At 35.4% G+C, this 20,886-nt stretch overlaps 1 protein-coding gene and 1 pseudogene across 1 annotated transcript; one reads left to right on the plus strand and one right to left on the minus strand.

Moving 5' to 3' along the window:
* Window positions 1-1,512: 1,512 nt before the first annotated feature.
* On the plus strand, window positions 1,513-3,258 carry LOC133669073 (protein RGF1 INDUCIBLE TRANSCRIPTION FACTOR 1-like; annotated as a pseudogene).
* A 9,031-nt stretch (window positions 3,259-12,289) lies between these two features.
* On the minus strand, window positions 12,290-18,880 carry LOC133669636 (uncharacterized). Its single transcript, XM_062089851.1, has 5 exons — window positions 18,291-18,880; window positions 17,437-17,699; window positions 15,608-15,725; window positions 13,984-14,192; window positions 12,290-12,883 (listed from the first exon to the last, which is right to left on the minus strand). The coding sequence occupies exons 1-5, from the start codon at window positions 18,642-18,644 to the stop codon at window positions 12,430-12,432; spliced, it is 1,398 nt and encodes a 465-aa protein (XP_061945835.1). The 5' UTR covers window positions 18,645-18,880; the 3' UTR covers window positions 12,290-12,429.
* Window positions 18,881-20,886: the final 2,006 nt, after the last annotated feature.

Consider the following 20,886-nt stretch of genomic DNA (forward strand, 5'->3'; position numbering starts at 1 on the left):
GTTGTGCTCGTTGGACCGGTTTGGAAGAAAAAAAAAGTGTGAATCGTGCACGTTTCATTGACTTCAGAAACCATGATCATCCCCTTCAAATATATCCATGAAAAATAAATATCGATTCATCAAGGTACATGCAGTACCTCTGAATGGTAGTTGTTCTTACTCTACCTCAAGCCTGGTTAATTACAAAGCATCAGCATTTTGCCTCTACGAAGCATGAAGGCAGCATCTTTGTATCCATACATAATAATGAGAAAGAGAAGAAGCATCGTAGCATCGAGGTAATAAGAGGATTGAATTGGAAAAAATATACGTACAATTCTAACTACTTGGGTAGCCAGTCAGCGAACGAATCCATCAAATTTCTTTTTATCTTGTGCCTAACATCATCCATAAAGTCTCCTTATTGCACGTAAGATGTAAATACCAAAGTCCCACCTCACCACCATGAAAAATACAAATTTCCCTGTCAATTTTTACAAGTCCATGCATCTAGAATAAATAAATTAATTTGGATTGCTATGCTAGATTAATAATTTTCACATCAAGAATACATTTTTATGAGTTCATCGAAGATAAATAAACTAGTTAATTTGATAGTTATTTTAGGTTACTGGCTTTTATGTTAAAAATTTATTTTTATAAGTTCACTTGGGATAAATAAATTATATTTTTTTGTTATTTTTCTAACGTTAATGACTTTCCCTTTAAAAATACACTTTTATAAATCTATCTCGAATATATAAACTAATTTCAAATGTTATTTTCGGTTGATGACTTTCACGTTCAAATTATTTTTTAGATAAACTAATCAATTAATTTTGGGTTGTTATCCTAGGTTGTTTCCTTGGACATGAATGCTTTTAGACATTCATGAGTATTCTAAGATGGAAATACTTAGAACATGAATGTCCGACACATACAGTTTTTTAGCATCTTTCTAGTTTTGCTGAATCACCAACTTCTCCATGTGTAAGGACAACCACCTTCCACGTACGTTTCAAAAGGCGAGAACACACACCTCCGTCAAGTACTGTTACCAAAAACTATAACGTCCAAGCAAAAATACAAGTATCTTAATTTTCGAATTACAAAGTCTAACGAAAAACAATATATATGGAGAGATAATTAATAGAGAGAAGGAACAAGAAAAGAAAAGGGGAAGAATTAATGGTTATTTCCTTGGACCAAACGCATCTAATTTTTGGCTTAGGTTCGGATATACAGGTTCGGTGGTAGATTTTTAAGCCAAAGATAATCACCTCCAACACCCCATCCACCACCCACCCACCACTTCAAGCAAATACCCCACCTCTTTTCCCCATCTATCTCTTCTGTAAGAAAAAGCTCTCTTTTCCTTCTCCGAGACTGTCCTTAGATGATCATTAATGACCAAGAAAGCACCATTGTGAGAGAAATCAAACCCAACATCAGAAGAATCATGGTAGTTGTAATTATTTAGCTCACATTTATAATCTTTCTTGGTTGCTTTTAATATGTTTTGTGCTTTTTTTTTATTGCAATGATATATCTATTGTTTGTGTGTTAATTTTGTGTTGAGTATTTTTACAGGGAGGTGGTAGTCCAGATTATGTTGGTGATCATAAAGAAGATATCAAATGGCCACCATGGCTGCATACACTTCTCCAAACAAGCTTTTTTGTTCAATGCAAGCTTCATGTTGATGCTCACAAGAGTGAATGCAATATGTATTGCTTGGATTGCATGAACGGTGCCCTTTGTTCTGTTTGTCTCTTACACCACAAAGACCATAGAGCTATCCAGGTATCTATGTGCAAGAGTAAAGGATTTTATTCACTGTCTAGTAAAATCTAATCATGAGGCATTGGTCTTTTATCCCAAGAAACTTTTCGCTAGAGCCACCATGTTTCTCATCTCATCATATCCCAAAACCACTTGGATTTTGTGTTGTTTTCATGACCAATGACACGAGTCTGATCTTTGGTGGTTCAATCCCAAATCCATGGCCCTTTTTTTGTTTTTTTTTTTCGAAAAGGGCAATTGGCGCATGATTTCTCTGTTATAGTTTAATCAAATTAATCACTCTATTGTTGTAGATAAGGAGGTCATCTTACCATGATGTGATTAGGGTGTCTGAAATTCAGAAATACTTTGACATAACAGAGGTCTAGACCTACATCATCAACAGTGCAAAAATTGTGTTCTTGAATGAGAGGCCTCAGCCTAGGCCTGGTAAAGGTGTTACCAACACTTGCCATGTCTGTGAGCGCAGCCTCCTTGATTCATTCAGCTTATGCTCTCTTGCTTGCAAGGTAATGCATATATATATATCCCACCCCCACCCGTGTTTTTAATTATTTGTTTTCAACTTAAAATTAGAGCATGCATTTATTATTGAGAGAAACAGTTTCTTTATTATTGAGAGAAACAATTTCTTATATATTATTTCTTTCAACCAATTTAGTTTTGGAAAAAGATAGAAACTTTTCCTTTTTTCTTTTTTTTTAAAGGAGAATGGCCCTGTACTCCTCGTTAATATATACGCACCTTCAAAAGAAAATGGCAAAGCATGTAAGCTACCACTATTTATTTATACATGGAGTATTGGTTTATTTTGTTGATGAGTAACTCAAATAAGCCTTGAACAGTCTAGCTTTTCTTTTTAAAAAGGTCCTTCTGGTATCCTTCTTCTAATGTTCATTGTTGTGCTGCTGATTTTAATTGCATAGTTCCGTAAATTATAAAAATTCCAGATTGTTGGGACATTAAAGAATTTCAGGAAGAAGAAAAGGTACAAGGAGATGGATGGTCCAGACACTGAAAAATCAATGAGTGGCATCAGCAACGGAAGTGCTAAAAGCAAAGCACAAAGCTTTACACCCTCAACCCCACCGCCAACTGCGATGAATTATAGGACTGCCAAGAGAAGAAAGGGAGTTCCACAGAGATCCCCAATGGGAGGATTCATCATAAAATACTAGTGAAGACAACAACAAAATATATGTCAATATGTATAGTAGTGATAAAAAAGAAGCTTACTTTGCCAAACTGTTATCAAAATCATCACTCTCTCTTTACGTCACAAAGTTGTAAGCATCTGAGCCTTTGTGCCAAGAGGCCGGTGTTGTGCACTCAATGTAGTTTGTGTTTATATAGATCAAAAGAAATAAGTGATCTAGAGAGAGATTGGAATGAACAGGATGGGCGGAAAGCAAAAGAAGTCAGTGATGTTAACATATATATGTGAAAGATTAGGAGTATTTTTTGTGTTTTGGGTAAGTACCTCTTGGCAATTCCAATCTGTAAATGTTAGTTTTGTACTGTTTAAAAAGAAGAAGAAAAGAAACGAACGTGGAGTTCACATGTACTGGAGAGTCACGAGCGAGAAGGGCTTGCTTGCAATCTGTGGAAACTACTGATAATGACACGTACTCTGTCCTTCCTCACCGGTATTACCGGTCAAGCAAAACTCTTGGGAAAGGGACCAGTAAACGCCGTCCTTGTCGTCGTCATCAATTTCATGAGTCATGGTCCTTTCGTTTAAATACCACGTGTACCACTAACTCCAATAATTGTACTTCTCTCTTACTTCCTAGCCATCTATTTCATTGCCTCGTACTCTGTTGGTAAAAGAATTGGGTTGCTAAACCTAACCTAAGCTAAATTCCGAACTAGTTTGATGAAGATAAATTACAGATCGATGAGTTACTTAATTTGTTTAATAGCACGGTAAAAGATTTTCAAAAACCAAAAGAAAAGATGACTTTCATGGATAATAACAGCTAGTAAAGGATAAATAAATAAATACCTTAATGATTCGTATAATAAAATAACGACTGATGGTGGTTTCTTTTCTTTCTTTTTAGATTAACGTGGGTATTCGGGTCAGCTTGCGTGCACCTTAACTAATCCCACGAGCTCTAAAGTTAACGATTATATAAGCCTCTAGTAGCTATCATGGTAGTTTCTTTTCTTGGTATGGTTGGTGGTGGATAAATTGTAAATAGAGAAAGACTTAGCATGTGTACTTTTTATCGATTCATGAATGTATTATTATAAATAAAGAAAATAACCATTGTGAAATTCAGGAAAAAAAAATTATATTAGGACTTGAAGTCATATATAATTAAGATATATTTGGAATGGGAAACATCAATCTTCTTTGTTACATGTGTGCGGTAGTCATCCTTCTATATCAATATTTTTATGGTGATGTGAAAGGAAAGAGTATAGAATTTTTTATCTTTATCAGTAGAAAAGAGATGGAGTAGCTATATAATATTTTGATCACTGGAAACCCTAAGTACTGGTCTCAGAGTTTAGATAAGAGGACTGATTGTATAAAAGAAATAATAAAGTTTAGATATCTTATTTCACCATCATGGAAAGTTCAACTAGAATAATAAATTGGATGTTAAGTGCCTTCATCCTTCCTTGCCATAACATAACTTATTGTTGAGTCTGCCACCTCCAAGTAAAGGAAGAGGTTTTCATTCTCCCTTTGTTAGGACAAGATCTTAGAAGATGAAAGATAATCTTGAGCTCATCAAAAGCCTTCTGACAATCTGCATTCACTCAAAGTTGGCTATGGCAAGGTGTATTCTCCCGGTCAAGCTATGAATCGATTGAGGGTAATCAATCTCCTTGTAAGATGCTGAACTTTCTTCATAGTCCAAGGAGGAGTCATATTTAGTATGGATTGAATTTTTTTTGGATTTAGCTCAATTCCCTTAAAGCTCACTAAAAAACCAATGTATTTTCCACCTTTAATGGCAAAGACACATTGGAAGGATTAAGTTTCATCTGGTGATAGCTTAATATGAAGAAATTCTTCTAGGTCCAGGAAGTGTTGCTAAAAGGTCATGCTCTTTACTAATATATCATCAACATATCCCTCCATATATCTCCCAAGTTGATTCTTGAATATCTTATTAACTATTCATTGGTAAGTAGCTCTAATATTCTTCTGTCTGAATGGCATTACTCTATAGCAATAAGTTCCCTCTCTAATTATAAAGGTTGTTTTTTCCTCATCATCATGGTGCATAGGGATTTGATGATACCAAAAATTGGTATCCAAGAAGCTTAGATATTCAAAACGTGCAGTGCTATAAACCAAACGGTCAATCTTGGGGAGAAGATAACTATATTTTAAGCAAACTTTGTTCAAATTTGTGAAGTCAACACACATCTGCCACTTGTCATTGCTTTTCTTGATCATCACTACATTCGCTAACCAGGTAAGGTGTATCATTTTCCTAATATAGCCAGTAGTCATGAGCTTATCTACCTCTTATTTATTGTTTTTTATCATTCACCCCTAAAATTCCTCTTTTTCTGGCAAACTTAATGAACAGTTGAATCCACTTTCAAATGGTGAGTTGCAATTTTAGGACTAATTCCTAACTTGTCAAAGTTATATATTGTGAAATTAAACATTTGGATATGAAGGAGCTCTACCAATGATTGCTATTATACTGGTGTCAGGGTGGAGCCCACTTTCATGATGACATGTTCATCTTCTCTAAGGGGGACATTACTCAATTCTTCAACAGTTTATGTTCTGACCTCTACTCTTTCTTTTAAGGACCCTTGGTGATCTAATACCAGGACTTTTTTTTCCCTTCAAACAAGCGTAGGCACATTTTCTTGAAGTCACTTCATTCTCCCATATTATGGCCACTTCTTCACTTTTTTAAAGTCATCTACCCGAATGTAGCCTGCTTCACTTTTAACAAGCTTTTGTTCGATGGAGCATACAATTCTTTTCATGGAGCTTTTCCCTTCACTCCATTAATTAAAGCTTCAAAAGCCAAGGGCTTAATTAGTTATATAACCTTAAGCATTTTCTCATTGAACCTTTTTAGGTATACTCATGTGGACTTGTTATTTGTCTGAGTGACCCCAAAGAGTTTAGTGGAACTCTTCCTTGCTAAGTTTTTTATACTGAATCATGTCACTAGATTGGCTTAAAGGTCACTAGAGCTTGTAATGGAGTCTAACTCCAAGTTGTTATACCACACACGTATCAACTCCTTAAAGGTTATGGGGATGATCTTGCACATGGCATGGCTACCTTGGATAACCAGCTCCAAGCTATACTATACATTCTGTACATATTCGCTTAGGTCTGTGAGACCATCATAGTTATTCAAGGTCATCTTGGTAAAGATGTGATCCTTTGGTATACAAGTGTTCATCACTCGTCTCAACATGGGAGAATCCTTAATTTGATGGGGGCGTAAGCCTCCTCTTGCATGTATTACTTTTTAGGTTGCTTTCCACTCATTTATTAATAACGTTTTAGGGAACTCAAGGTTTTTAGCATGGAAAATCAAGATTTATAGCTAGCCTCCTTCCCACGATAACAGATAGATGCCTAGAATATCCGTTGCGCACTCGAGTGCCATAAGGGCGTGTATACGTTTTGGAATGGTTGGATGACCTCTAAAGTTGAAAACCTTTATAGATTCATTCTTCTCACATTCCTTTAGGTAGTGTAACCATCTATGGGCATTGGGTGCGACCTAATGATATGAAGGTGGTAAGAAGGATGTAGCGGTTTATTTAGATGGTTCCTAGACTTGTTAAGGTACGTTTCCTTTTGTTTGTTAATTCACCAACGTTATTTGAGTGAGGAATAACACCTGATCAATAATTTGTTGAAGGGTTAGTTGTGCAAGAGTATTTGTTGTGGTAGGGAGATCAGTTACATGTTCTATACCAGGAATGTCTTGATTATCTGTTATTGATGATAAATAGGAATCTCAATATAAATAGTAGGATAATTAATGGCTTTTTAAAAGCATTTCCTACAAACAATGCTAATTAATGATGTCCTAAAATCCAATATGCTCAGGAATGAGGTTATTTAGTGTTTAGATAGTAGTTAATTAAATGTTCATGTCAATATTTCCTTCTCCTTAGCCTATGAAGTATGAAATTGATGGTGCAAGTCATGGTACTTGCAAAACAATCTCTATCGGTGAGACTTAAAGACCCTCCGATGATAAAGTCAGTAACTTTAAGTGGGAATGATAATAAATAAAAGAAAGAAGCTTAAATTCCAAATACAAAAATGTTTGTTCTTATTTATTTAATTAATGCTTTAAGGACTAAAATACATAGAGTAGGAAAAAAATGAACCCTTTACCTAGAAGGTTCAGGGGATATTTATATTGGGTCTGGCAACTTGTCAAACCCGCGGTTCCTTAGGTCCAGCTCACGGCTGAGACCAAGTATATTGGGTCTGACAACTTGTCAGGCCCATGGTTTATTAGGCTCAGCTCACGACTTAACCCAAGTGTATTGGATCTAGCAACTTGCTAGATCCACGGTTCCCTAGGTTCAGCTCATGGATGAACTCAAGTACATTAGGTCTGGTGTTTTTCCAAACTTATGGTTCCTTTGGCTCATCTCATGATAGAGTCCAAGTATATTGGTCTTGTATTTTTCCAAACACGTGTTTCTTTGGGCTTAGCTCATGGCTGAGCCTAATATATATTGGATCTAAATTTTTTTTCAAACTCGTGATTTTTTGGGTTCAATTCACGGTCAAATCCAAATATATTGGGTCTAGCATTTTACCAAACTTATGGTTCTTTGGGCTTAACTTACATCTGAACCCAAGTGTATTAGATTTGATACCCAATCAAACCCGTGTTTGATTGGGTTATTATCTAATTACAAGTTTGGGCTCTTTTAAAGAACAAAAATATTTAGTCAAATAATACTAACTCATCAATAGTTAAAGAAAATGAGAGATTATATAGTGTGTACGATTGTCAAGTAGAAGATTTAGTCCAAGCTATTTTAGGATTATAATTATCGATTCTTTTCCAATCAAAATATCGTTTGTGTAGAGTTAGGATTTTTAGTCCAACTGAAATTTCAACCCTTTAACAATATTTAGGTCATTCATTTACTAGAAAAAATGACAGATCCCCAGTACACATTTTTCTAAACAATTTATCTTTCAAGTTTTCCACCTTTATTTTATTTTTTTTACAAATTATATTTATCTTTCAAGTTTTCTATCTTTATGCTTTATCTTTTTTTATGTTAAGCTTGTTTTAACAAGACTGAAGAAATAGAAGATATAGAGAAGAAAAGACTGAGATTTCAGAAGAATGAATTCTTATTATTATTATTTGCGTGTGGTATACGTCAACTGTTTCTCTTTATATACCAGCTTAACATGAGCTTCATGCTTACTAACAACTAACTGATTCTAATTGATTTCTACGTGCCATGCATTCTATTACTACTAACAGAATATCTAGTAACCATTATTTAATCCAGCTGTAACAATACTCCCTCCTTGAATGCTTTCTTGTCCACAAGAATGCTCAATTGAATGCTCAATTAAGATGCTTCAAAAATTAATTGGCAATCTAGGAACTGCTTCTGTCGATCAGACAAATCTTCCCAAGTTACATCTTTTGGATAGAGATTAGACCATTAAACTAGCACTGCAGTAGCTGCTCCATTACCCTTCTTCATCAATTTCCTATCCAATATGGCTAAGGGCATGATTTACATTTGTCCTTCCTTATCTGATACTGGCAGTTTGGACGAAACTATTTTTACATCTCCAACCTTTTTCTTTAATAAAGACATGTGAAATACTGGATGGATCAAACTTCCCTCTGGAAGTTTTAACTCATATGCCACCATCCCAATCCTTTTGTTGATCTGAAAAGGACCATAGTACCTAGGATTGAGCTTAAAGTTTTTCTTTACGGCTACACTGTTTTGCCTATAAGGTTGTAGTTTAAGAAAGACCCAATCCCCTTCTCCAAATTCCCTCTCTGTTATTTTCTTGTCATGAATTTGCTTCAACCTGTTCCTTGTTGTTTCCAGCTGTCTCTTCAGCGTGCGATCCATGTTTGCCCTCCTCTGAAGTACCTTCTCCACCCGACTACTGGAGTAGGTTCATGTGCCAACCATTCCCTCTGAGGAGAAGCATAACCATATAATGTCTAGAAAGGGCTCATGCCCAATGTAGAGTGATGGCTGGAATTATACCACCACTGTGCCAATGATAGCCATTAAAACCATTGTTTTGGCCGATGCATGATCATGTATAGAAGATATGTTTCTAAATATTGGTTCACTCTCTCGGTCTGCCTATCCGTTTGTGGTTGATAGGTTGTGCTCATCAACATTCTAACCTCCAGCTCCTTGAAAAGCTCCTTCCAAAATACACTGGTGAAGATTTTTTCCCTGTCTGTGACAATAACAATAACTGCAGGCAATCCATGGAATTTTTAGAAATGATCTAAGAACACTTGTGCAATGTCTTGTGCTGTGAATGGATGTGTGAGTGCAATGAAGTGCCAATATTTTGTGAACTTGTCCACCACCACCAAGATAGCATTTCATCCCTCTGAACTTGGTAGACCCCCTATGAAGTTCATGGTAATGGCCTCTCATGTACCTCCAGGAATCGGTAGGGGTTGTAACAGTCCTGGATATGCCACCCTTTCCACCTTGGCCTGCCTACACACATTACATTCTTCCACTACCTTTTTAACCATAGCATTCATCCCATACCAATGAAAGTTTGTCTTCAGCCTTCTATAGGTATTCTGAATGCCAGCATGTACCCCAACATAAGAATCATGTACTGATTTTACTAGTTAAGCTCTAAGATGTCCTCTCTGGCTAACCATGATCCTACCCTTGTATCGCAAGATTCCCTCTTTGTAAGTAAACTCGGGTTCCCCTGTTGTGCCTATCAATTTGTTAAGAATGATGGCTTGTAACTTGCAGTCCTTCTCATAGGATGTATAAACATCTTCATACCATTCAGGAAGTATATTGGTGATAGCTTCCAAGGCCCTATTACCCTTAGCAGACAGTTCACCATTAGTTTTCCTAGACAAAGCGTCAGCCATAATGTTCTCCTTTCTTTTCTTATACAAGGATTCAATCTCTTCAGTAGCTTTGGTTGGTTTTTTATCCTCTTCCACGTCCATAGCAAAAAACTAACCAATTACTCCTACAATCACATCTTTGAAGCTATTATGCTCCTTAATTGTTGATATCATGTGCAAGTCAGAACTTTGCACTATTCCTTTTAGCTCGATCATTCTGTCACTTTTCTTGAATGATAACTGCAGCTTGATGAAGTCAAAGAGCACTGGAGAATACTGCTTCAACCAATCCACACCTAGCACTATATCATGCCTGTTTAATTTTAGTACCCTCAGGTTGGCTTTGAATTCGTAGCCTTGCATAAACCATGTAAAGCCAGGGCTCTGCATCTCACGTAACATGACCTTACCATTAGTCATAGTTACTGCCAGTAATGTGGTTTTACTTTTAGCCACATTTAATTTTGTAATTGTACCCTCATCAATGAAGTTGTGGGTACTCCCACTATCTATAAGAATTATAAGGTCCCTGCCTTGATAATTTCCCTTAATTCTGATAGTATTGTAGGTATCATTTTCTGCCAATACATTTAATGATAGTCCAAATTCATCAATCGGTCTCCTTTCTTTGCACTCATCCTGCATTGTGTCATCCAGTTCCTTGACTTCCTCATCCTCTTCTTCCTCTACCCCTTTGATCATGTGTAAGCCTTTAGTATTGCATCTATGCCCAGGTGTGTACTTGTCTCCACACTTGAAGCACTGCCCAAGCCTTTTTCTTTGCTCAAATAAGCTATCTGAGTGAGGTCTTCCTCTTTCCATCCGATTGGGATTAAAGGTAGTGGGTGGAGCATTACTTGCCACTCTTCCATTGTTAAATGTTGTGTTACTGCGTTGCACTGGTCTGGACCTCCTAGTTAGTGCATTGTTGGACTCTTCTTGCCACCTAACTTGTTCAAATGCCATCAACACATTTGCAGGTTTCAAGATCTTCAACATTGGTTTGATATCCTCCTTCAGCCCACTAATGAAGCTAGAGACGTAATAGGATTCTGTTGGGGACGGATTAAGAACACTCATCAATGATCTTAGCTCCTCAAATCGCTCTATGTAATCATCCACACTTTTATCTTGGATCAGTTTGTTGAATTCTTCCACACTGTCCTCTCTGTGCCAAATCGTCTGCAAAGAATCTGTGCAAATTCTTCCCAATCCATCCAAGATTCGTTCTCCCTTATTAATCCTTCGAACTAGATGTCTGCCTTGCCCTCTAAGTAATAGGAGACCACTTCTACCCACTGGTGTGCAAGTATTGTGTTCATCTTGAAATATTTTCTGCATTTTCGCAACCAACCCCGAGGATTCTTTCCTCTGAATGTTGGCAACTCCACCCTTGGCAATGGTATGTTGTATCCCATCCTATGAAGTTCCTACCCCATCATTTGTTCACCTCTGAATTGATTCATGTGTCCTGGAGCGATTTTCTCAGCTGAAATAGGCATTCATGTTTCTTTATCAGTGTCTGGGGTCGTTAAAATGCCTCTAGAACTAGTTCCAATGTCCTTTCTTGCTGGTTGAGAAGCAATGAATTGTTGGAACAGTGAGGATATTGTCTCTATCTGCAGAACCAGCTGATCAATCTTGGTGCCTTGTTCCAGCCAATGTTCCTTACTTTCAGCCATAGATTCTTGTCATTCTAGGTGATGACTCTGTAGCTGATTCTCTAACTTTTTGCAATTTTCGTTCATTGCCTTGAATTTATTGCCCTCCGCCATGCTCTGATACCAATTGTTAAGCTAAGCTTAACAAGACTGAAGAAATGGAAGAAAAGAAGAAAAGACTGAGATTTCAGAAGAATAAATTCTTCTTATTATTTGCGTGTGGTATACGTCAACTGTTCCTCCTTATATACCAGCTTAACATGAGTTCCATGTTTACTAACAACTAACAACTAACAATTAACTGATTTCCAGTGCCATACATTCTGTTACTACTAACAGAATATCCAATAACCATTATTTATTCCAGCTATAACACTTTACAATTTATTTATTACTTTTATATGTGGTTTTAAACTTTTTGATTTTTTAGGAATTTCTTAGAACCCTAGTATCTTATTTGACATTCTTTTGATTTGATTCTTCCTTTTGTGAAATCTAAGTTTGTATGATTCATAGGTGGGAGTTGTCGCCTCGTTATTGGTTAAATCCTATAAAAAAAAATGGCAACAGCTACACAAAAAAGGTCGAATCCTGTGACTTCATAGCACATTTGAGTATCATATTCCAGTGCAAAACCGAACATGTCTGAATTGGGTGTTGAATCCTCAATAATCAGTCCAGTATAATTCATCGTGTCCTGCCCTTTCTGTTTCGGAACGTTGTCGATGAAAAAAAGAAAGAACAGAGAGAATATAGACAGTCAAAAAATCCTTAAAATGAATGCCTTTAGCAAATTTACTGCCAGTATAACCAATGCATATTAATGTTATAATGTACAGGTCAAGGCTAAGCACAAAGGAGTGCAGTAAAGTAAAAGAATTGAGAGGTAGCATAACCACCGGCGGGGCATGTTACAAGCTGGAAATATGGTCAGAACCGATATCTGAGCCAATTGCAGAGTGCTCAAAATGCAATGCAAACGACTCCACTAGCTCAACAGCATCCTGAACTTTAAGCCGGGTTCCTTGTTGTCCAACAACCGTGGCTGCAACTCGAGCTGCTAATGTACCCATTGCTCTCAAATCAGACACACCCCGTAGGATACCATACAAAATGCCAGATGCATATGCATCCCCAGCACCACAAGTGTCGACAGGTGCACATGGTGAAGGAGGGATATATACAGCTTCTCCTTTTACACCAATATAGGATCCTCTCTGCCCATCAGTGACCGAGACCAAGGGTACAAAATGACTAAGATACCTTGTAGCTGAAATTGAGCTATCCTTTGCAGTGATATTACATAAAGCTCTTGCTTCATCACTGTTTGCAAACACAACATCGGCACAGTTTCCAGCAATTTCCCTGAACAACACAAGGAGGGAAAGAATGCTTCAATGGGACATCATTTAAGTTACAGGGAGGGAGTGAGTCTCCTCACTATTACAAGTTTCATTGAATGAACTAACAAGTCTCCATCCAATAAAATTAATAAAGAGAATGATTCACCAAATTCAGCAGTAGAAATAACTGCACAAAGCAATCCTGTTGAAGGATGAACAACAATGAATTTTCATTTTTAAGCCTCAGACCATGAAGCAGAAAACAGAAATCAAACTGAAAGGTCTTGACAAACTTGAAATATCTTTCATGGCCTTGCTAGTAATTATTTTACATTTCTTAGGCGATTGGGTTTCTAAACTTGAGAGTTTAAAGAAATGAACTTGGTAGCTTAAGTTCTTCCAAAACTGAAAGAATTTATGCATCAAACAGAATGTCACTAGACCACCATAATCATCTCGATTCAAGGTTTGGCTAGCGACTCCACTCACAAACTAAAAGGATTTAGCATGGTGGTGGAAACTTCAAAAGTTAGGAGATAATAGGACCACACACAAAAGGTTGTTCCCCTCCGTTATGACAACTCCCCTCCATACCCTAACTTTTAGCAAATGCATGAAGGAGTGGGAAATTCATCTTCATCACTTGAATTAAAAGAGACAAGTTACATGACTTTCTATTGCAGGATAAATAGTAGTTTAGTTATGCCCCATTGACTGAGTGTCTGGCAGTTCTATTCTATCTGTGGGAAGACCCTAAATTACTTGAATAGTTGTTCTGCAGCACTTCAGGCCAAAGAGACCATTGTCAGGATGGGAACTGGTAACTCTTTCTAGAAGGCTTATTTCACAAAATTGTAGTGTTAATAACATCTTGTTTTGGATGTTCATCACTTCAAACTCCACTGAAATTGAAAGGAGTTTTTCCAGCATGAAAGAAAACATGTTGAACACCAAGGTGTTTCTTTTCAACAAACATTTTCAAAATTACTTCTATAATGTTGACTTGCCAAGAAAAATTCTTTTAAGTAAAATCTTGTCTATAAACTATCTAATGAGACAAAAATGAAATTCAGAAACCAAATAAAATATTTTTTGTTTTAGTAAATCAAGCAACAATCTTACCAGAAATCATCATAGTGTCTTTCAATGCAGGACACATCTGATGCTGTAATTGCAACCAGCGCACCACTCCTGCGTGCTTCTTCACATGCTTTTGAAATTGTTTTAATTGTATCAGGAAGTTCAAATAAATAGCCTTCAACTACCAGTATCTTCGTCTTGGAAATTATGCTGGCCAAGCATGGATCATAGTTAACAGTTGAAGATGTACCCTAAAAGATGCCGATATGTTAGGGGTCAGCTCATATTCCAAATGATAAAGCAACCCGGCATATGATTTACTGTAATTTTATTTGGCCTTTAATTGCAACAGACCACATGCAACAGTCGATAAATTAAGCATGCAGACTAGTTAATACTCCCAATATGTAACGGGGTTCCATCAACTGGAAAAAAAAAACAATCCAGAAAGGAATCATGCACAAACCACAAAAATATATGACAAGACAGATGATATAAACATGTCCAAATTGTTTTAATTGTATCTGGAAGTTCAAATAAATAGCCTTCAACTACCAGTATCTTCGTCTTGGAAATTATGCTGGCCAAGCATGGATCATAGTTAACAGTTGAAGATGTACCCTAAAGGATGCCGATATGTTAGGGGTCAGCTCATATTCCAAATGATAAAGCAACCCGGCATATGATTTACTGTAATTTTATTTGGCCTTTATTTGCAACAGACCACATACAACAGTTGATAAATTAAGCATGGAGACTAGCTAATACTCCCAATATGTAACGGGGTTCATCAACTGGAAAAAAAAAATTTCCAGAAAGGAATCATGCACAAACCACAAAAATATATGGCAAGACAGATGATATTAACATGTCCAAATTGAATCTGTGTCGTTACCCTTGAAAGTTTAGTACAGAAAGAAGAAAATTTCTTTATCTCCTCCAATTTCTAACCCCATGATTATTTTCATTTCAAAATTACAAATTATGTGACTTTGTACAGTTACTGATTCATAGTCATGTGAGCCATTCCTAGAGAATAAAAACTACAATAACCATGTGCAACTCAAGTTAGTGATATTCGATAAAAATAAGACAGCAACCACTAGAATGGCCAGCGTATTCTTGAAATCAAGAAATTTATCTAGGAAATTATTCTAAAAATTGGGCAAAGACTTATCCAGGTTTGGTACGTGCTTTCAACTTCCAGCTAATTCAGTAAATATTTTTAAGCCAACAAAGAAATATAACAAACGTATTCACCATATATGAGTAGTTCATTTTCCAGCAACACAAATCTTACATAGAATGCAGCAGAATTTATATATTTTTACAGAAATAATGGACTGTGTATAGCTGGACATGCAGGACAAAACTTGTGATCAGCTAATATAGTTTCAGGAAACACATTTCATTCGAGAAGCAGCATGCCCCATGCATAATCCTTACCTACTGTGGCTAAGAATCTTCTGAAGGTGTCTGCAACTTAACAACTAGAAGCACCAACTGTAAACCTTTTATTTATTTATTTATTTATTTATTTATTCCTCTGGTAAGCACTGAGCAAAAGTTGATTTTTAGGGAAAGACAAACTATAAATCTTCAAAAAGAAACTGCACTCGAGAATCAGGATTTATCACAAATCTTACCCTTCTAAAACAGAATTTACCTGATATGCGAGCATGGTTCGCTGTGCATCAGGGGTTGTGAGAACTATCACTGTTCCTGTTGTCCCATCTTTCACAGGTTCAGAGAGAAAATTCACATTTGCCCTCTGTAATTTTGATCTATGAAACAAATCAAAGGAGAAGATATTGAAACACATAAGATCAATATATAAATTCCATAACAAGTATCAAATAGTTCAAATCCAACTATGACAGGTCAGTTACCAAGGATGAACCTATATCCAGATGGATTTACAAAGGCAGGGTTAGCAAATTTTATTTTATTTTATTTTTAAAAAAAAAGCACCTTTTGATCTAGATGAAGTGACAAGATAGACATCATTTGAAGCACTGGCTAGCACATGCCAACTTCCCAAGGTTTGGACTTAAAAACTGTAATCACCCATTGTCGATTCATTGCAATTGGAAGGCTCGCTCCTTTTCTTTCCTCCTCAAACCTTCCCACCCAACAAACAGTGTGAAGGATTTATCATTTTCCTTCTCATGTTTGGTGATAACAAACACATTTACATGGATATGTAAATAATTATATGTGTGCATCATCTGTAGAAAAAAAAACTTCCAACTTAACATTCTGTATATGTATTTAAAATGGAAGAAACTAGGGACTCTCCTATTATACGACTTAAATGGACTAAGTTTTATTGCTTCTATTTAGCTTACGAGCTCTACTAGCTTCATAGACCCAAAGCTCTGCTTCATCTTTTGCTCCATTATATAAGCAAGATGAGAAACAATGCATAAAAATATTTGCTAACTCTCCAGTTTTGGTTAAATATTAGTGTTGCTCCAGACAGTCGTTTTCTGGTTCTTCTTTTTTTTTTGTATCTTTTGTCTCTAGACTCTAGAAATAACCTTGTATAATTTTATCTATGAACCTTTTTCATCATCATACTAAACTTTAGCTTGCCAATGGTACAAAAGAAAATTGAACACTTTTACTCATAGCCTATTAGACCTCTAATTATATCCCATAAATATCTAAATATGAAGATTCAAAACACTCAAATGAACTCTCAACATTTATGGGCTGAAACCTGAAAAGGATAAATTATTGCACGAGCCCAAAGTCACAAAGTGGTGGGTCCCACAATCGTTGGTGGCTCGGGGTGAGCTAGGCTCACCTAATATCTTCTTGCTGGAGAGGGACATGCAAGTTTTGACCATCTTCAATAGACACAGAAAATGGAAGGTCTCCAATGCAAAGAAAGTGTTTTATATTTCTATTCATTTAGTTGTCCCACCATATGGATTCAAGCACCTTATGTTTTCACGTTCCCCAAATCTAGTCATCATAACCATACAAAAGCAAACGCAAATCCAATGGTAACATAAATGCCAGACCAACAACTAAATCTTTTCTTCTCAAAAGGGAGAATAATGTTGACAAGGACTTGACATGTAAACAGATTGAAAACCATATTCTTTCAAAGGAACATAGACGTTTGATAATTACCATTCACCAGATTCCAGAGGTAAACAGAATTGGGAAAGGATGAAAATACTTGCTCAGCTCTCTAAGTAACTAAGCAAAGTCACCTAAACTAAAATCATGTGAATCAATGCTAACAGTTAAAGGCAAAGCTCACCAATTACATTCAACTTTATCAGTAAGCATATGCAGTGCACATATCAGCTGTTCGACAAGATATTTTCCACTAGTGAATTAAAAGTAAAAAAAAAAACAAGAAAAAAACTTATCATGCTTTTAAAGAAGTAACCAACAATAAGAAGCCTCAATTCTGGCTTTCGTTCATGTACTTCCAAATGCAAGAAAATAAGAAATGAAAACAAGCTATTAAACTTTAACCTGTAGAAGCCTCCCAATGGATCACTCCCTACACTGCCTGCCATGGCTACATTTAGGGCAGGGCCTCCTACGGATTTACAACCAAGCCTTGCCAGGGCTACCAGGCTGTTTGAAAGAGATCCACCAGCAGCTGCCTTGTAGCTGCAACCGTCCATGGCCCGCAAAACTCTACCCCTCTCCTCATGGTTCACAACCTTCCTTGTTCCCTTCTCTAATCCTAATCTTTTCAAAAATTCATCATCAACAGTGCCAGAGAAATCCACCTAAAGATACAAAGTGTCAGAAATAATAGATTCTCTCATCCCAGAATATAGAGAACAGAAAAGCATATAGGAAAGTTAAAGTAGAAATCAAAGAATCAAGCATTTAGGAAGTCAAGTACTCCATATTGCCATGAAATAATATAACAACAATGCCGATGCATATTATAGCTAAAAAAAAAACACCATAACTACAGCAAAGATACACAAATTAACTTGTTACAGAATCCTGGTAATGTAGTTGCTTCTATCATCTCTTATCAATGCGGTATATTCAGTAATAGCAAGAAAATGGCAAAGCATGCTTTACTAATAGAAATACAGAGTCATCCCGTATAAAACCTCAACCACCCCAAAAATTCATATTCTACCTACCACGCAACTATGTTTTCTCTTCTCTTCCATTTGCATTCATCAATTGTTTGATATATAAGCATAACAAAATTTGTTTAACAAATAACACAAAGCATAACCTTAAAAAAAAAATCATATCTTTGTCTATCCACCAACATCTACTGAGCAACTAAACAAGGAGTAGAAACTAAAAGGAAATAAAATCCAAGAAAAGCAAAAAGGAAGGATAGAAAGAAATACCATAGCTTGACCAAGACCCAAAACATCCCATCTGTCAGGCAAAACAGAAGTTGGACTTACGCCCTCTATTTCCTCTTCTTCGTCATCTTGGCTTCCAGTCCCTAATTCTCTTTCAATGTTGGAAAGAGAAGAAATCCTAAAAGACCCACGTGAGGTTTTGGCCACAGTATCAAGTTTAGAGGTCTGTATTGGTCCATGAGGAGAAGAAAGATTGGTTGGTGTGGTGTTGTGGGCATGTAGAGATAAAGGGTTGCGATAAAGAGAGAAAATAGGAGAAGAAGGAGTTGGTGGATGTCTGGTTATGATGTGAGGATGAGGGATGGTTGGAGGAGAGACAAGAGAGAAAGATGACATTATTTTAAAAGCAAACAAATTTTTGATGGGTTTTTCTACTCCTACTGCTATAGTATTATTGAGGGGTTTGTTGAGGATGGAGAAGAAGATGGGTTTATCTCCATCCACAGAAACCTTAAATCAAACCTTCTTCTCCCCCAAAACAATGAGGCACAGCCAAATTGGCGAAGACAAGATTATCCGTACGTATGTCTATCTTTAACCGCTTTGCCGGCCTCTTTCTCTCTCTTTCTTTCTTTTTTTTCCCCTTAAAGAACAAATTAAATTCAGTAATTTGAAATTTCCTCCTAAGAGAAAATAGCGGAATTTTCATAAATGAAAAATCTTGAAATGAATATTTATTGAATTAAAGCATTTCATATTTAATATATGAATAATTTTATATGAAGTTTGGTAGTATGGTCAAATTAAAGGCATATAAAATAAAATTCAACTTGACAATAAAAAATTGAAATATATAATTAAATTGTTGTACGAAGACATGTTAGAAAAAACCTACTATTTGTCACTTGAGTAATATTTACAATAGAAAAGATCACATTATCTCTAGGCATGATCTTAGAAAAAAGAATAAATGATTGAGAATAACTCATGATTTTAGAGAAATAAATGGAGAGAATAACTAGTTTGTTTTAAAGATATTTATGATGTTGGAGATATAGCTATTGTGAGTTTGATAAATAAAAAAAATGAATGTGAAAAAATAGTATCTATATTATTTGAAACTTGTTAATATGGTTATGTAGCTCAGTATAATAATTTAAATTTGAAAAATTTGAACTTGAGTATTTGTTTAGTCCACATTTGTTCAATCTAGTATTAATAATACTTTTTTAGGAAATTTTATCCTTAATCATAATAAATTTTCTACAAATCTTTCATTATTTTCAATAAAAATTAACATAGTAAAACAAGTGTTTACATTTATAATCAATATTATTATGTGCAAATTCAGATATTCATTTATTTGGAGTTACATTCAATTTTTCTAAAGATTTCCCCCCAACTCACAATTATTTTTTTTAAGGCCTTGTTTGTTTTTAAAAAAACATTTTCCTCACTTTTCTATATTTTATAAACTTATAAAAAGTTAGTCAAAAAAAAAGTTAAACTTTAATGCCTAAAAAGTGTTTTCTTTTTCTTATCCTTAAAAAACACTTTCCTTTATTTACAAAGAAACATATCATTTTGACTTACGGACATTGGAACAAAATCTCTCCCTCTCTCTATCTCAAATAGTTTTACTGGAAATCTCTACAAAAAAAAAACATTTTTATATGGTTGTTGCAAATCTCTCTCTCTCTCAAATCTCTTTACTGGAACAAAAAATCATCATAATAATTTCCTTTTTATTCTCTGTTATCTGCAACAATCTCCATTGAAGCATTGAATCATCTTATTTCAGGTAACCCTTTTCCTCAAATGTCTCTCTATCATCTATCTTTTGTTTTCCTCTTTTTTGTTTGGATTTATAGTGGTGATTATAGCATAAATATTATAATCTTGTTAATTTGTTGTGTTTTTCATGTTTTGTTTGGTTTTGAAAAAAAAAAACTTAACAATCTCATGCTTTGTTTTGTATAGGATCTCAGAATCTTGCTTGTTGATTCAATCTTAGATGCTTATAAGAAATTGAACGACCTTTGCTTTTAAAAATCTTAGATGTTATTGTTTGGAATTATTTATGCAATGGACTCTTTATATATTTGGAAATTACTAGGTACTCTAATGAATGCAAGTAAGGCGGTCCTTCAACAATTTTTATCGTAATTTTAAGTTTAATTTCCCATAAAAGTACTCGATCTGGTTTCTTTGTACCAGGAGAAACATGTGTGTTAGGAGCAAAAATAAAGTCATACAATGTTGAGATTAATATTGTAGTATATAACTCCAAATTAAGAATAATTGAATTTCTCTTTATTGGAAAATAAATGGTAGTTTACAAAAAAATATTTGGTAGTCTAAAAGTTGTTTTTTTTTCATGTATGCATAGACAAGGATCTTCTCTTTATTTTTAAGATAAAAAAACTCAAAAGCTTTACAATTCGGATGAGACACCCTTTCCAGTAAATTAATCTCGGTTTGTACCAATAGGTGATGGTAAGTAAGAGCACAAACAGTTTGTTACCATGAAATTGTAAAGAGATTGAGTGAATTTTGCAAGAACAATATATTTTCAAACCAGAAAATATAAGGATTGAGAACTCTCACCATATTATGGTATTGAGCCATGTTGTTTACA

The sequence above is a fragment of the Populus nigra genome, chromosome 12 (genome assembly GCF_951802175.1).
Source record: "Populus nigra chromosome 12, ddPopNigr1.1, whole genome shotgun sequence".
Taxonomy (NCBI): Eukaryota; Viridiplantae; Streptophyta; class Magnoliopsida; order Malpighiales; family Salicaceae; genus Populus; species Populus nigra.

Excerpts from the sequence above, each read along its gene's own strand:
- LOC133669636 (XM_062089851.1), bottom strand. The coding sequence starts at position 18,644 with ATGTCATCTTTCTCTCTTGTCTCTCCTCCAACCATCCCTCATCCTCAC. Across the intron at positions 15,726-17,436 it reads CCATTGGGAGGCTTCTACAG|ATCAAAATTACAGAGGGCAA; the intron begins GTTAAAGTTTAA and ends TTTGTTTCATAG. Across the intron at positions 12,884-13,983 it reads AGACACTATGATGATTTCTG|GGAAATTGCTGGAAACTGTG; the intron begins GTAAGATTGTTG and ends TGTGTTGTTCAG.